We start from the raw sequence: 18,691 nt of genomic DNA, 5'->3' as shown, positions 1-18,691 counted from the left end.
ATGGAATCATTAAAAATGTCATAATTTTGTCCGTCACTTAACTCTTAAATGTTGAACATTAATGGCAATGGACGTTTCTGTCTTCAATATTTTGTTTTAACAATCTCAGAGAGCGCGTATGCACATCTTAATGTGCATGTATACATGCAGTCCTGAACTTATTTAATCAATCTATATACGTACAATATATATATATATATATATATATATATATATATATATATATATACATTATACTTGTATATACATACATATGTATATATATGTGCGTATGTATAAATATAAATATAAATATATATATATATATATATATACACATATGTGTGTTCGTGTGCGTATATGTCAACCCGACACTCACGAACATTTATACTCCTTCCGGTTGTGCTGAGTGCTCTCAAATCACTGCTCTTCAAGGCGGTTATCTGGTCTTTAACCCTTAACCTTAAATTCTTATATTCTTCCTGGGAATCTAATGTCATTCACCAAAGTAAGTATCCAAGACAAGGCTTTTGGGTAGTAAAATGGAACATCCATTTATCTCATGCACAGGTGAAAATCGTATGTAAATAGTTATATAGCCGTGTTTGATTTTCGTCATTAGAAATACCACTTTCGAGCAACTTGTAAATGACTGAATATTTCTCAATATGATGAAAATCAACTTAAGTCATTTCTTTTTTGAGACGGAGTCGTGGCCTTGTACAAGAAAAACAATTATTATTGTTTATCCAAGCCACGGACAAATAATGAATGCTAAATAATGCAAACACTACAGTAATCACTTGTGTTCATTGACACTTTCGCAAATAGGACTTTCATACATGTCGTAGGATAGGATTTTTAAACATGTCATAAAACAGGATTTTCAGATATGTCATAAAATAGGATTTTCAAACTTGTCATAAAGTAAGCTTTTTCAAACATGTCATGAAATAGATTTTCAAACATGTCATAAAACAGGATTTTCAAACGTGTCATGAAATAGGAGATTTTCAAACATGTCATAAAATAGGATTTTCAACCATGTCATAACATAAGATTGTCAAACATGTCATAAATTCCGGTGAATCCTCTGAAACTCCATAGAGTTCAGTTAAAAGTTACATGAAGTCGGAAGTTTTAATCGAAGACTTATGCTCTTTAGGTTTTTTCTTGGAACAAGCCTGTTCGAAGCAGTTTACGGGACATTCAGCAGAAAAGCAACGCCCTCTCTCTCTCTCTCTCTCCAAACACGCTACCACGCGAACACACGGACACACACACACACACACACACACAAGATAGTGAGCTAATCCCACGGAGGTAAATTGTAAGTTCAAAGCGTTTCCTCCCACAGCCACTTCCTTTACTGATGTCTCCTAAAAGTCACCTCCCACTGCTCCGTTTCCTCACTTTTACTCAAGCCTATTTCCTTCTTTTCCTTCCTTCCGAAGACTTCACGTTGGCTAAAATTCAAAATCCTATTACTTTTTTCATCTTTACATTCCATCATTACTATCGTTCTTAGAAATCCTCGGTAAGTCAACTCAAAGTTTTAATCTTCGTTACTAGTCTCAATTTAATCCGCAGTCATCATCGCTAACACTGTCATGACACCACTGTCAACATCCACACACACAGAAACACAGACAGTTGCAACCTCCCTTTTTAAAAGCCTCCGTCCGTGTTTCCGAGGGTTCGTTCACCCTCGCCGTGGGCCATTTAGAAGCCTCTGCCCAGTATGCTGGAGGTAGCAAAAAGAATAAAAGAAAAAAAATCAAGAAGGAAATGCCAATGTGGAGAGGAAAATCCAAGCGTCTGTTCTGAGGAGGACGTTTTCACATGAGGATATGCAACTGCAGCCATTAAGACAAACTGCATAAGAAAACAATTAGATATGGAATGCTTAACGGTCCGAATGAAGAGTTAGAGTTAGCTATAAACAAAGACAACATGAAGAGTACCAGAATGAGATCGTTAACTGGAATAATAACGTTAACATATCCAAGAATGATTTCGTTCGTCTATAACAGTATGGCTGAATTACAGTGATCTCGTTCCTACGGCAGAATGCATTCAGTTAACGCATCACTAAATACTTGTTCGGGAATTTGGAGAAAACCAGCAAAAAGTTCTAAAAGAACTTCGAACATGTCCGAAATAAACGTGAGTCAGAATTCAAACGAATTCGAGACAGAGGACCTTAAATTAAATATATTTGATATATTTAAAAAGAAAATGCAATGTCGTCTGTTCAAAACTTACTGTATGAGGAGATCGTTCAACAAGTATTCGGTATTCTGAGGAATACCTAACGACATCGGGTAACAGTAAATGAGATTCTCTTTAATTGTTTACTTCGATGGAAGTGCTCTCATGAGGCTGCTCTCCTGCTAGAATGCGATTGGTATTTTAAAAAGAGTGTTCACGGTACATAAGGAAAAACCGACCTCGCAGGGCAAAAATGCGAAAAAACTGCACCTCTCAAGGGATAACAGACCCACCTCTCGAAAATACGTGCTAAAACTTTTAAAGGAAATCTCGATTTTGGCTCCACCGAAGAGAAAGCAAAAACTTATTGCTATATCGCCAAAGCAAATTTTTTTATTTATTTATTTTCTTTTTGTACATACATTACCCACACTTAAAAATCAAAGCCAACTCATCTTACCAATGCAAAAGTCCAAGTAGATCAACAACTATACGTGTTTTCCAAAAGAAAAAAAATAAATTCCTAATACTGGATTTGCATATATATATATATATATATATATATATATATATATATATATATATATATATATATATATATATGTGTGTGTGTGTGTGTGTGTGTGTGTGTGTGTGTGTGTGTGTGTGTGTGTGTGTCAAATTAAACAAATTCAGACAGAAATTGTAGAAAACAGAGAATGGAGAGAACTCATTTCCAGCAGTCGTTCTAACCCGTAAAGTAATAGGACACCTATTTGCGTGTGGGTGATACACAAGAAGACGTCCTTAAACATGACATTGACGGGCAGACCTTACAAAAAGTGATTGTTACACGAAGCCATATTGCAAAACACCAACACAAGACAATGTCTGTTCCATATCCTGTCCTGGCCGATAAGAAAGGAAACAATACGGGGAGGAACACTAACGAGAGGCTACTTCCAGTTGGAACATTCTTATCTATAACGTCTTGGTAAGAAAAACCAAGAAGTTTTTCTTCCCTACGATGAGGACTAAATCGAAACATTTTCTTGACTGTCAGATAAGTCGCAAGATATATTTTTCCGATAGAAGTCCCAAGGGTATTTTCTATCTGGAGATCTCAATATTTTCTCCCTGGTTTATTTTTGTCTTAAAATATTTTATTTCTACCAAAAATGTCACAGAGTATTTTCTAACCGTTATGTAGCTCTTTAACACTTAAAATTTTTATCTCACCTCAAAAACTAAGGTAACAGCCATTTTGCCTTTTGTTTTAGACGCCACGAGACCAATCAAATAAAAGTAAATTTCTTCCATAAAAAGTCAAGATATATTCATATACCAACTTATCATTAATGAGCAGCAGAAGACGACTTTGCTTCTTTTCTAAAACCCCTTAAAGAATAATTTATTTTACTTAGGCTTTGATATGATAATGGTTTCTCTTGTCTGTCAAACACTGATAGGAATAGAGAGGATAATAAAAGAATGAAAACTTCCCCGAAAGCAACAACAATAATAACATATAAAAAGAATAGTTCACAGTTTACAATTAATCGTCCCGCATATGATTTGAAGTAATAATAATAATAATAATAATAATAATAATAATAATAATAATAATAATAATAATAATAATAACTCTTGAGAGAACATATTTGCTGTCACCACGTCCATCTGTGTCTGCTTAGAAAAATCTTGAGACGGGATGAAAATATTTTGGATGAAATTTAGTGGAAATATTCCAGGAGTGACTCCTTCGGGGTAATAGGGTTTTTGCAGGGGCGTCATTTTGGGGAGACTGGGGCGGCGGCCACTTGCCCCCCCTCAAGACAATGATGGCCAACACCCCCACCCCCAAGACTTGATTTGCCCCCCTAGCCTTTGAAATAATAATAATAATAATAACATGGGTGGATGTGGCACACCTGTTTGCTGCTTTACTAACTCAATACAGCTCTATATGGCTTCAAAATGCGCACAAATTTCGTAGGCACTGGAGGGACTTCAGCGCCCCTACTTCATGATAGGCTCGCTTGCCTGGTCGCCCTACACATCGGGAAAGCCTGAACCTCCTCCCCAACCCGACAAAAATCTGAAATGACGCCACTGGATTTTTGGTGGATGCAGATGAAGATTTGGCTAAGTTTCTTGTTCGAAAATCATACGATCCTTAGTGATACCCACCCGAAGTTTGGCATCTGGTGAGACTATCCACTGACCGTTTTCGCAAGTTCGATCGATATTCTTTCGGTAATTTACACGTAACTCAGGTAACGGGAATATAGACGGAACAAAAAACGTCCCCCTTTTGCGAAGGAAATCATATACTGTATAGCATCTCTAACTGCAATGCAGCTTAAAAGAACATAAGATGACGGCTCAAATGATAAACGACCTCTGGCTCCAGATTATTTTCTTAGTGACAATTCTTAACGATCTTCACAAATCATATAACTCATCTAATGGGCAAATAGTTTTTAATAAATGATTATCACTCACGAACATAAGCTACTTAACTCACACTCTCGTAATCCTGCATGCACATAAGGTCACCGAGTAATCCAAAATTGGTCAATAATGCCAGGTCAGATTAAAAAAAATACACATACAGCAGAAAGAAAAACATGAGCCAGATATTTACTTTGCAATTAACCCCTTGATGCGTCATCATATCTGGCGATGCGGTCAACACGAAGTCCTTTCTCCCAATACCCAGGGCGCCGTATGCCAGCAGCTGGCAGAACAGGTTTGGTACCAAAAATGCCAAGAAACCTGGCGGAGAGGTCACCGTGTCCAACCACGTGTCGGTTTCTGCTTCTTCTTCTTCTTCTTCTTCTTCACTGCGACTCATACGCAAAAACATCCTACGCTTGGCAGTTCTCCCTTTCTCTTGTTTTCTTTCACTCGATCTCTGACAACAACAAATACTGGAACACCAAGACGTTAGACCTGTTCCTTTTTCTTGGACGCGTGCGGAAATTCATCGTAAGCTTGGAAGTCCTCTCAATTTTTTTTCCTCTCTCTCTCTCTCTCTCTCTTCTCTCTGAAGTGACAACATGTACTAGAAAAGCAGCAAGGAAAAGCGGCAACGTCCGACTCTGTTCCTTTTTTCTTGTCCGCATGCGCAAAATCAAAAGGCTTGGGGTCCTTGCAATTGCGCTCTCTCTCTCTCTCTCTCTCTCTCTCTCTCTCTCAAAATCAGCAAATCAACGATGTCTTTGAGTCCTCTCTCTCTCTCTCCTGCAAAATCAACGCAATCTTGGAAGCCCTTTCAATTCCTCTCTCTCTCTCTCTGAGGCGACAACACGTACTAAAAAACCAGCAAAGTCAGACGCAGCTTGACGACAACAAACATCGACAAATCAGCAGCGTCATGTCTGACGAACTGCCAGCGCCCCCGACGCGTCGCTCCTCCCGGAGAGTCAGTCAGTCACTTGCACTGCAGCGTCTCAGAGCCGATACTAAAGAGCAAGTGATACTTTGACCCTTTTTTTCACGAGGTCTCCTACTCCTCCCCCTCCTCCTCCTGGGCGTCAAGCGGCCGGCGACAATGACGCCACCATTCGGGCAAGGTCATTCCAACGACGCACGAACGCAGGAACGAACAAAACAACCTCCATGGGTTCAAAGTGAATTGAACTGTTCCTTCTAAATGTTCCTGCTGATTTTATTTTATATATATATATATATATATATAAATATATATAAATATATATATATATATATATAATATATATATATATATATATATAAATATATATATATATATAATATATATATATATATATATATATATATAATATATAATATATATATATATATATATATATATATATATATATATATATATATATAATATATATATATATATATATATATATATATATGTAGAATCTACTGGTAACTTTTACAGATGCATAATGTAACTATAATAGCCACAATGCCCTCTTAACTTCTCGAATTGTTGGCGCATTTTTTTGGATACGCTTGTCACTACAAGTCTAAGATCCAAGTGCAAAAATATGAAGAAATATGACGTTTCCCCAACGGGCATCATAAATTCTTCTTATTTCTTGCACTTGGGTCTTAAGGCTTTGTAGTGACAATTATCAAAAAAGCTAAAAGAATTCGAGAAGTTGAGGCATTGTATATCAATTACATTTATTACATAAATATATATAAATATATATATATATATATATATATATATATATATATATATATATATATTATATATATATATATATATATATATATATGTATGTATTACATCAAAGATTGCTCTAACCCTAAAGAAAACGTTCATTTTACCAACATGACGATGAGATATTTCTAAACTCATGCAATATTGTAATATACAAAAGATACAAGAGTTATATCTGAAGAGTTGTTTTGCTTCTTTCTAAAATCATGTAAAACACTTGTTTTGTTCTTGTTGTTTCTGAAACTTTTTATATATTCCTTTTTCTGTTTTGTTTATTGTTTACAGTCCTTTGGTATACCTTTACCGTCAATAAACCAACCTTAATTAGTGATGCACTTAGAGTCAATTCAAATAAATAGATACCAACACTCAAATTCAACCGTATTTTTTTATTAGGGAAGAAGCCGTCAATAACTTTACGATCGGATCGTGTTTTCTTCTACAAAATAACAAACCGTAAAAAAGGGTGGGGTTGTGGATCCCTACGTGATCTGCCTTTTATCGCCATTGTCTAACAGTTCGTAAATATCCTTAGGAAGGTCGGCTGGGTTCAGACAACATAAAACGAGGAGACCCATTCTTCGAGAATTTAAAACGATTCTCCTCTATTTCAAGTATATGTTAAATTCTCACATAATTCAAGTTTATTCTCTATCTTACGTAGATGTAAACTGTCACAATTTAAGGTAATTTCTTTATGCTATCCAGATGCTTACATTCTCGCAAGACTTGAGAATATTCTCCTCTATCTGTATGAAGATGTTAAAATATTCTCTATATATATATATATATATATATATATATATATATATATATATATATATATATATATATATATATATATATATTATATATTATATATATAAATATATATATATAGGTCTATTACACATTACTCACAGGTGAAAATCATAAGACGAGTATATAGTCCTATATATATATATATTCATCTATATATTATGATATATATGTGTATGTGGCCGTGTTTCGACTGTGTGTGTGTAAGCATTATATATATATATATATATATATATATATATGTGTATATGTGTGTGTGTGTATGTATATGTATATATAATATATATATATATATATATATATATATATATATATATTATCCTTTCTACGATAAAGTTGAAACTGCAACAACAGTTAAGACAACTTTCTTCCACAATATGGGGCACTGAAATCCTCGCAGAATTTGAGGCACAGTTCCCGTCTATCCAACGGAATGTCGAAACGATCACAAAAATTTTAAGGTGGACTAATAAAATTCGAACTCGAAATTACACCTACCGACTCGTCGACCTTCTTGACGATGAACTTTCTAATGCATCCGTTGTCGAGATTCGCCAAAGTGAAGATTTCTTCCTCCTGAAACGACAATTTATTCATGTTCTTGGGCCACAAAATGTACGTATTACTTTGATAATATGAACATCTATCTTTCTCATCTGTAATGCAAGGATATATTTACCCCTATGACACTTGTAAGAGCTTTAAGTTAAGTTATATTTATCCATATCTAAATTATTTAATGATTCAGTTCTTTGAAAGATATATTTATCCCTATTTTAATTATTTAAGTCTCTGAAAAACGGTCCGGATTAACGGAACAACTCAGCCGTATCAAAAAGAAGAAGAAGAAGAAGAAGAAGAAGAAATAAAAAACAAGTTACCTTTTCGTTCTCTTTGGTGACTCGAAACTTTTTCAGTAGCCCTTCCAAGTTCGCTCGAAGCTCGTAGCCCTGCAGAAGAAAGGAAGAATGATTTTATTATAAACACACATTTAACATCTTTTAATAAAATAATAATACACACAACAATAATACACACACACACACAATAATAATAATAATAATAATAATAATAATATTCTTCGTTAATGTATCAACGAATATACATGAAAAGCATTAATAACAAAAGTTCCACATTTCCATGTCTATAAGAATTATATCTGTATGCTTGTTTCGTGGCCATACAACACAGGAAATCAATAAATGCATTAATAAAGATTAAAACAGACAAAGCTATGGATCTATAATTATCAAAGATACTCTAACCCTGGTATTTTCCTTGAAATCTATCGAAAGTCTTACCAAGTGCAAGTTACAACGAGCACTTGTCATCCTAGGCTGGTTTGATCGAGTGCCAAATAGTCAACCTACTTTCAATAATCGTTACAATAGATTGAGGACAATGCCCTCCTATGACAATCACTTCGTACAAATTGAGAAGTCTTTCTAACACCTAACCACACACCCCAGCCCCTCATTTTTTGGGGGTGTGGAGGCAGGAGGGGCAGCAGCTTTAACTTCCATGTCCTTTCGTTTAGCATACACACTTAGTTCAGTGACATTCGGGGCTTATTGTGACCCATCACCCCTTGGACCAAGACCCTTTAGCCACCTTTTTTCACGCCATAGCTTATTTCTCTTCTGCCTTAGCAGAGGCATCGCTCTAATTCTAATACAGTTCTTCCTTAGCTAGATTTTGTTTCTTTTTCACGGATGGGATAGCACAAAGCCAGTTGCAGGGCTGAGTGACAAAGACTAGCTTGAAAAATCGCAGAGAGCAAATGGTTGCCAAGCCGCTCCTGTTACCCAAAGTTCCCTTTTGGATTATCCTTAAAGGTATTTGCACGAGCAATGAAAAGTTCTTTTGCCCATAATGAAAATAAAATATTTCCAGCTTGTTCATTTGCTGACAAGATGTAAAATTTCCCCAATCAGTACGTTCCTTCTACGGCTGTAAGACCCTTCTACATAACTCCTGCATGACTGGATGAGCTGGAGCGGGAGAACACCTATATATAAGCTAAAAAAAAAAGCTCATTTCATATCATTGTAACAATTGAGATATATAGCCTACAATAATCTTGGTTGTCGCCCAAATCCCCAAAACAAGAACAGTAAACGTTGTTTAGATTCTCAGCTGGAAAACGTCCATCGTTTTCCTTCTAGGCTGGTTGGGAACATCCGACAACTCTCCTCCGCTGGCTGGTTGCATTCCACAGTATATGAGGTAAGAAAACGACGCCCACCTCCCTCGGGCCAAGTTTCTTGGTCGACCTTTGATGGCGGATTCTACCTCGCGTACAGTTATTTGAGTCTGATGAAGACTGTATTTCTGGATCTTGCAACATCTCGTTACTTTGAAAATCTTACGGGAGATATTAGGAATAAGCACAGCAGGGAAACATTAATCTTGAATTACTTTGAAAGGCTTTCAAATTGGCTTCGAGTTAACAGTTTAAAACTTCGAAAAAAAAGCCTCGGGCTGTGATTTCCGAGAAGGGTTCGCCGGGATATTAACGTCTCTTTGTTTATCCTTCACCACCTCACCCGACGAGATATTTTGCAATGTGTTTGCGAGTGATCCATTTCCTGCAGTCGAAGTTTCCAAGAAATGTGTAAAACTGTGTACAAAAAGGCGAGCCATCATTCGGCAGCAAATGCCAGCGGTGAATGTAAAATGTAAATCCCACTTTATACCCATTAAAAGAAATGTTCAATTCCTATTATAAAAGTTACCAGGCAAGGTGTAAAGCTTACATAAGAGGTGAGCTAAATTTAGGAAAACACCAGAAATAAGTGTAAATTATAAATGTCACTCCCTTATAAAAATATCTCACACGGAAGCCAAACAGCTTATCTTAATCTCCCTCACAAAGCCATTAACAGAAAGTTAAAAAGACCTCTTGTAACACGCCACTACCTGAATATCAACGCTGGCAAGCAAACTCCCAGTGAAAGGTGTCCGGGGATATCACTTCGACTGACCAAGGACGTTTGCAAGATTCCTGCAGTGCCAAAGTGAAGCACCTTGCCAGTACTCCTCCCTCTTCCCACCTCCCACCCCCACTACCGCCCCGTTGCGTCACTGCGACTAATCTGATTTCAGTATGACAAAGCGAACAGATCTGACAATACTATTCGGTTACCGGAAAGCCTCCTAATTATTCTCTCTCTTTAACCTTGTCACAGATGAGATAAATGGATTCCTGTAGTTAAAAAGAAAATATGATCGGTATGCCATCTTTCCCCTCTCTCTGTTCCCCCTTTCTATGCAATATGTACTTTGCTACACGAAAAGTAAAAGTTCTATCATTAAAAAGTAAAAGTATTTTCACTTGAGACGAATTACTTCGCTGACCTTGAAAACAATATATTATGAATGTCATAATTCCAAAATCAACTTTTTCCGTATCAATCCTAGTTTATTAAACAATAATAATAATGTGTCTATTCCTCCAAGTAGAGAACTGAAGAAGACAAGAGAGAGAAGACTTCCGTAATTATTAACACAGTCACGGAAAACATATTCCGTCGGTGAACACAAACCCCTTTTCAGCCTATTACCTCAGCCGCTTAGATGCTCCTTCCCGCCTCCGGCGTTCTTGGGGAAAATTATCAAGTAAAAATGTTACTCTTCAATACCTGACTTTTATTTATTTCCGAATAATGCGCGCTGCATATCGGCGAAGACGAAACCAGAACGAGCCAGAATATTTGTTCAGAAAACCACCATTACTGAAAAGGAATTCAAGAAGCGAAACAAATCCATCTTACCGAGAAATCTTTTCACCTAGTTCCAGAAATTGTTTGATAATCCCTTCCAAGTCCTTCATGAAGTAAGCGAGAGGACCAGTAAGTAGGTAAGCAAGCAAGCAAGCAAGCAAGAAAGCGAGTTTTTACGACCAAGTTCTTTAAAGCGTTACGGGAGACACAAGCAGGGTCAACCACTTTGGCCCCACAAAATATTGTCGTCCTGAGAGTGCGTGCAAGCCCGCACGGGCATAACAATACCACTACCCTCAAGTAGATGTGTTTTCGTTGAAGACACCTCTGATTTGGATGACATCAGCCTTCGTCATCCGAGAAAGATACAGTTTCTCGCAATGTCACTCATGGGTAAATAATCGACCGTCATTAAATAACCTTGGAAACCTGAATTTATATATTTTGCAAAACTGAAGTTTTACTATGATTAAAAATCTAAATATCTTTGTGTCACAAAAACGAGCTTTTATATTTTAGAATTTTTAAGGACTGTGCTTGGCAAAGCACCTGAATGCGTAGTGTCACAAATTACAAATTTCTGCCTAATTTTATAAAATACTGAGACGTCAAGCGTCTGAAGACAGCAAAAACATACAGATACAAAAAAACACGGCTGTAAATTACTATAACTATGAATGTAAAACATCCCTGCATTTACTATTATAGTTATGTGTAACATTCAGCCGAGATCACAAAACACAAACGAAAGATCATATTAATTTCATATTTGAATCCTAACGACGCTACACGTAAAAAAAAAGACCAGTAAAAAGCCAACAAAAGACGATCAGCAAGCGAAATTTCATTGGCTTTCAGATGTTCGGAGAACAAAAACCTCAGTAAAAGACAATCAGTATAATGTAAAAAATAAATACATATTGTTAAGGTGTTCGAAAGTAAATTGTAGATCCGGTTAAAGATTTTTGTTACTAATTTGACTTTTTTAAAGTAATGTAAATACAGCAAATTTTAAAAGTAAAATTTGTTTTTCCTAACTTATAAAACCCGAAGTTCTTTACACTGGATTCAGCTCGCGTTCGCGAGTTAAACCTATATATCAAGAACGAAGGTTTGCATTAGTGTAGGAACAAATTGTGCAGTGAAGAGTTTATAGAAAAGAGAGAAATACCATTTCTCACGTAGCTTTTAGAAAATCGTCATTTGATAAGACCACTCCGCTTGACTTTTCCTCGCTCGACAAGGTTCCGACTTTACGTGACGTCACACATGAAAGTGAAAAATCGCTATTTAACGGTTTTCCGTCCCGGCAGTTCTTATGATTCAGAGGCATGACTTGGCGTGTCTTTATTAAGACTTTTATTAATGAGAGAGAGAGAGAGAGAGAGAGAGAGAGAGAGAGAGAGAGAGAGAGAGAGAGAGAGAGAGAGAGAGAGAGAGCCGTCATCCATAATTGCTTTCGAAAATCGAATCTTCTAATATCTCACGAATCGCTTTGATTGGTTTTGGGGGGGGCACGTGAAATGAATTAGGCCTAGTGACTTAACACGTTAAGGATATAAAACATTGACAAAACTGATGAAATATTCATCTTTAATATTCCAGAGAGCTGGCAAGTCGTGAAACATAATAATATAAGCACACACAGTGCTGAAAACCTGAAACATCAATCTTCCAGTCTGAGCCGCCACTTTCGCCATCTTAAAGAAACTGCTTTCCTTTGTTTGACGGAACCTGCTGCAACTCTGTCCTAATAACAAATTAAATCACGTACTACAACCTCCAAAATAAATAAGTAAAAAAAAATACAAAGCCCGCGGCAATGACTGAAAAAAATATAGAAAAATAAAGCAACCAGGAACTGCCATAACGAAAATAAAGTCTTGAGGCATTCTATGTTCACGGGTCATTCGTGTAAACAAGAGATCGGGATGGCTGCGAAGTCAGATTAATTCAACTCAGATTAATTTAATAACAGCAATAACTATATGCCTGTAAAATAAAATCAAAAAGACAGATGATCTAATTAAATTAAACGATGAAACCAAGTCGAAGCCGGGACTAAAAAAGATGATCCAATCGAAACAGACTAAAAAGAAGCCAATCGAAGCAGAGACTAAAAACATAAGCCAATAGAAACAGAGACTAAAAAATGATAAGCCAATCGAAATAGAGACTAAAAAAGATAAGCCAATCGAAACAGACTAAAAAAGATAAGCCAATCGAAACAGGGACTAAAAAAAGATAAGCCAATCGAAACAGAGACTAAAAAGCCAATCGAAGCTGAGACTAAAACTGATAAGCCAATCGAAACAGAGACTAAAAAGCCAATCGAAGCTGAGACTAAAACTGATAAGCCACTCGAAACAGAGACTAAAAAGACATCTCCAAGCTGTACAAGCTCCCGGTAAGCCTTCGTCGTCACGCGCAGGAGGTCAGAAGAATGCCCAGAAAAACCACACAGGAGCAACGGCTAAATTTCTTGGCGGCAACCTTGCCACCACACTCGACTGCCCCAGGAAATGACTGCGACTGCGCAGACATTCAGTCAGTGCAGTCCAGTCCTCCCTCGGTGGAAGAGGTCACTCTGTCCCTCAACGGAACCCTTAAAAGGGAAAAGAAGTTTTTTATATGATAAGAGCACTGACATCGATCGATTCCCCGAAACTCGTATGGTAATATTTCCTGCAGTCATTTTTTTCTATTAGTAATAATTCTTCAGTTATTTTCAAACGCATACAGTATGAAAACTTGTAAAAAGACTTGTACTGACGAAATTATGAAGATATTAATAATCAGTATTATATTTTAATGGTTATAAGAACCAAATAAGAAAAATCTTTAAAAATTTCAAGCTTCCACTGTTCCCAGTAACGAAGCATAGTTTGAAGCAAAATACAAGACCTCTCAAAATCTTTCCATTTGTGTTTAATTATAGCTTATGTAATCACTAATAACAGAAGCAAGACACGCCGTGAGAAAAGAAAGAAAAAAAAAACACGCCGCCGGGAAGTGGCTGCAGTCCAATTTCCCATAATTGTTCGTCTCGCAATAAAAGGTTGATATTTCGTTTTATATAAAAAAAATAAGACTTTTGACCGGAGCAAAGTATTTTACCGTCTGACTTAAGCATCACTTCGCTACCTGTACCGGCGAGTTTCACAGCATAATTTAAAATGGGCCAAAGTCGTTACGGTTGACAACCTTCGGCTCGGGTAAGCAGCTGCCCTGCTCCTTGCAGATCCACTTCGAACCGAGATTAAGACGACCAAGGACGTCCAAAGTGGCTGCGTTTCTTGACCCAATACCAAAACGAGAATGCAGATCTTCTCTGACGTCACTAATTCCGCCATTCCTCCTTCAGATACCGATATCCTTGTTGATTTCCCGACAACGAAGTCACGATTTTTGCTGCCTCACCTTACCAATGCTTATTGAAAATGTAAACGGTAATTTTCACTGGGGTTTTCCCCTAATTCTTTATTTTTCGTTCCCACGAGCTTCGTCGGTCTAATACTTGTTGGACAGGTCGGCTGGCTATACGGCGTTCCGAACTCTAGCAGTGACCTTGGCCTTGTCTTCTTCAAGCTGGGATTGTTTCCGTTCTGACGTCAATCATTAATTCAGCAGACGAAACATGTAAATGCTTGCTAGCAATAAATGTATAATCACACTGAAATCAGAACGAACCACTTAGAATCTGTTCTTTTTATTAAATTACGTAGACGCAGCCATGGAGAAAATAAACTTCTCCAGCGATAGGATGAACCAAACCAGGACCCACTATTAGGTCTTAGTGGGTCCTGGGACGAACCAAACATGGTCGCGGTTCGCTTATGAAACAACGGGCTACCGACAAGAGCTGTCCTAACAATCGCATACATACACTATAGTAAGTCTATGGAGAATAACAATAATAAAGAATTTCATAGTGCGGAAATATTATTTGTCAAAGTACAGACCTGAAGGCTTCAGGAAGATTTCCGGCTGACTTTTATGTATAAGAAAATTTGCATGTCATTAGCAATACAAGGAAAAGTCCAATTTGCAAGACTAGTCATTAGATTTTTTTTTGGTCGGTTTAAAAAACTCCTCTACACGCAAGAGAAATACAATCTCATTCATGTTAAGATTTATTTACGCAAATCTGAACACAATATATGTCTTTCAAATTATAAATATACAAATATATATACATATACATACATTATATATATATATATATATATATATATATATATATATATATATATATATATATATATATATATATTATATCTCTCTACATTACCATTACAATCAATATATATATATATATATATATATATATATATATATATATATATATATATATATATATATATATATATATATATATTATATATATATGTGTGTGTGTTACAAAAGCTTCATGCATTTCTGCCTCTCATAAATCTGTTATCAACAATACGAAAAGAAATCATTTGAGAGTATCTGTTAGTACTCAAAGGCAAGAAAACCTACAACACACTTCAGCTTAAAACCTACCTGGCATTAAACTTGTGACCTGATTAATGAAAGGCACAGGCGAAAAATGAGGTTACGACCATAACAGACAGAACCTGGTTATCAACAGACCACTCCCTCATTTCCTACTCTTACGTTTTAGATGCCTTTCGCAGTCTGTATTTACTTGACCGGTATCTCGCTCTCTCTCTCTCTCTCTCTCTCTCTCTCTCTCTTACATTTCCTTTTCAGGTACCTTACGTGGCTGGAATAAGGTTCATTCCAAAGGGGGAAGACGGGAGGATGTGTGCCTAACTTTTAAAGAGTTGTTTAAACACAAGGGGACCTGAGAAGCTTACTTTCACTTGGAGCCCTAAGGCCTCTTTTCATTCTTCTTATTCCTCCATTTCTTCTCTCTTTCAGCCCCCATCCCCATCTCCCCCTCCAGTACCACTACCCTCCTCTAACCACAGCCTTTTCTTGCCGCCTTCCATAGAGACAAAATCTTCCGTAGAAAGTTACAGACTGCTCGAGCTTGCCCTACCTACATTATATCTGCCTACCTTCACTTCACGAGTTTAAGGCGGTTCAGTCGTTTTCAGTGAAAAATGAATGCTGTCGTTGTGTTTCACATATATTTCGAAGTGTGTCATTTACTCTTATGTTCATCTCTGCTTCTGTGAAGTCAATTTTCTTTTTTGTATTAGTTTTACTTCAACGTATGGCGATTGTGTGTGCACTTAGGCCTAAGGAATGTATATTCAAATTCTCTTCTTCCCCGCCTTCTCTCTCTCTCTCTCTCTCTCTCTCTCTCTCTCTCTCTCTCTCTCTATATATATATATATATATACATATATATATATATATATATATATATATATATATATATATATATATATATATATATATATATATAGTGTGAACAGGGGCACAGAAGGAAGTGATCAAATATATATGGTTGCAACGTTCAAAGAGTGTTTTACGGGCCTTTTATATTCATATTTGTATATGCACATTTAGACATATATATACACGAACAGACACACACACACATATATATATATATATATATATATATATTATATATATGTATATATATATATATATATATATATATATATATATATATATATATATATATATATATATATATCGTACACAAAACCATTACACATCAAAATATATAGGTATATACCACACCGGAGACGACGGAAACCTCAAAGATGATGCTTTCCACGAGAAAATGCATTCCCCACCTCCTCACAACGACGACAGATTCCAAGAGGGAAACACAAGCGAGGTTACTTGACCAAAATCCTTTCACGAACAACTGACGTCGCCTCCAGTCAAGTTACCATCACCGGCACCAGCCGAAAATGCTTGAAATTTGTTTATATGCATATATTATTTATTTATGAAATATGTCTGCAAAGATACATAAAAATGGATATATATTCATAATTTGACTTTATCACATACACAATTGTTCTGTGCATTAGTAGAATTACTAAAAGGACCTCATTCAAACTGGATGGTATCCAATGGAGTGTTTATTCAGTAAAGTTACAAGTTTTCTTGGACAAACAGTCCACATTGTCAAGTATCCGTATAGTACACAGTACTCCATTAGATACCATCCAGTTTGAATGAGGTTCTTTTAGATATTCATAATTATATTTATATAAAATTATATATACATATATGTATATATATATATATATATATATATATATATATATATATATATATATCAGTAACGTAACGTATCGATCAAACTGGCCTTTTAGGGATACCGGGAAAGACATAATATAAACGAACTCTGTATCTACTGTTTATGGAGTTAAATGAAAGGGCACGAGACTGCTTCATGATATTCAACAGCACGAGTCTATCAACTCTGTGTGATACATAAAAAGATAAAGAGTGATAAATTATGAAGTATTTGTGTAGAGATATCTTTGCGGAAATACACAGAAGATGACAACGCTTAGAATCTTTCAATTTATGTGCAAGTGTCAAAGGTATGATTCTCCAATGACACAATCAATGTTCTTTTTTTACGTTAATAAAAATGACTTCGATTTGTGACGCAGCGAACCAACGAAAATTCACCCGACACCACAAATACATCGTCAATCAACGTGAAACCGAAAGATTTCTATTTGCTCCTCAGTCTCTTGGCATCTCAAAAGACGAACTGTGAAAAATGCCGACAGTTCATGGCGACTTAAATGCCGCGCGTTCGCGACAGACGAGAAAGAGAGAGAGGAAGAAAGAGAGAGAGAGAGAGAGAAAAGAGAATGACCTCCGCCTGCAGAACTGTGCAAGCCACTCTGTCCCTCACCCGGAAATCGGGTGGCGTGTCTGTTTGTGAAGCCGGTTCCGGGAGAAAATAAGGCCTATCGAATTGCGTGTCCCGAAATGTCCACCCAGAAGAGTGTAATGGGACGAATATTCACAAACTATGAAAAGCTATTAAGCTTTGAACAGATACGATGCGTCGTTTTCTTTGATTTGATTCAGATAATGACCAAGGCCTTTTTTACCTCTAATGATAACTGCCCTAAAATACCTAAGCACCGGCTCCTATTAACCTACTATGAATGGGACGAATCCTGTCAAGGTCATTCAAAGGCAATTTGGCTTCAATTGCTTGGACGGGGATCATTATCGAACAGGAAGAGTGGAAAAAAACGAATTGAGTGTTCTTATCGCGTAGAAGCCATTATAATGATAAATATAATGGCTACTACGTTGTGAAATACAGTTCAATGTATAGCGTATATTTCATACGTAAATTATAAAAATGTATTTTTTATTGCATTTCCTTCTCTTCAGGTAACTATACCCAGAAACATACTAATTCAATATCAAATGACATTTATTGTCTCAGACCTATAAGAGAGAGAGAGAGAGAGAGAGAGAGAGAGAGAGAGAGAGAGAGAGAGAGAGAGAGAGAGAGAGAGAGAGAGAGAGAAAGTCTACCAAATATGGTCTTGGTCAAAATATACATAATGCTGACATTACTGGAAATCTCAAGTCGCTCACCCTGCAAAAAAATCAGGTCTTAGGAGAATGTCGGAAGCATGTGGTTCGGTAACACTTTCAGGTGTAAGTCAATCAAACACCTGATGTTTCATGAAGAAAAGCGAAAGCAAATCTCACGAACCAATCGTCGTAAGATTTCCCGAGATCATCCATCTGCCTCGAAGGATATTAGCTACTATCCGAATCCATACACACATTGATAAGGACGACACGACTTCTCCCCTAGACAGTCCCCATGGTGAAGGGAAGGACATGCCAT

At 36.5% G+C, this 18,691-nt stretch overlaps 1 protein-coding gene across 12 annotated transcripts in view; it reads right to left on the bottom strand.

Moving 5' to 3' along the window:
- The window catches only part of LOC136834302 (uncharacterized), a 226,449-nt gene that overhangs the window by 39,179 nt on the left and 168,579 nt on the right, over positions 1–18,691 (bottom strand). For 10 of the 12 annotated variants that reach the window (XM_067096708.1, XM_067096712.1, XM_067096711.1 and 7 more), the window contains 2 exons: positions 8,059–8,127; positions 7,676–7,753 (listed from right to left, as the gene is read on the bottom strand). In XM_067096708.1, coding sequence (XP_066952809.1) covers positions 7,676–7,753; positions 8,059–8,127 — 147 coding nt within the window. Of the gene's footprint in view, positions 1–4,816; positions 5,042–7,675; positions 7,754–8,058; positions 8,128–18,691 lie in introns of those variants that run through there. The other 2 variants (XM_067096706.1, XM_067096707.1) reach the window with 1 other exon arrangement.

This window comes from Macrobrachium rosenbergii, chromosome 53 (assembly GCF_040412425.1).
Source record: "Macrobrachium rosenbergii isolate ZJJX-2024 chromosome 53, ASM4041242v1, whole genome shotgun sequence".
NCBI lineage: Eukaryota > Metazoa > Arthropoda > Malacostraca > Decapoda > Palaemonidae > Macrobrachium > Macrobrachium rosenbergii.
Note: the sequence above shows the minus strand (reverse complement) of the source record. Positions and strands in the feature narration are given on the sequence as shown.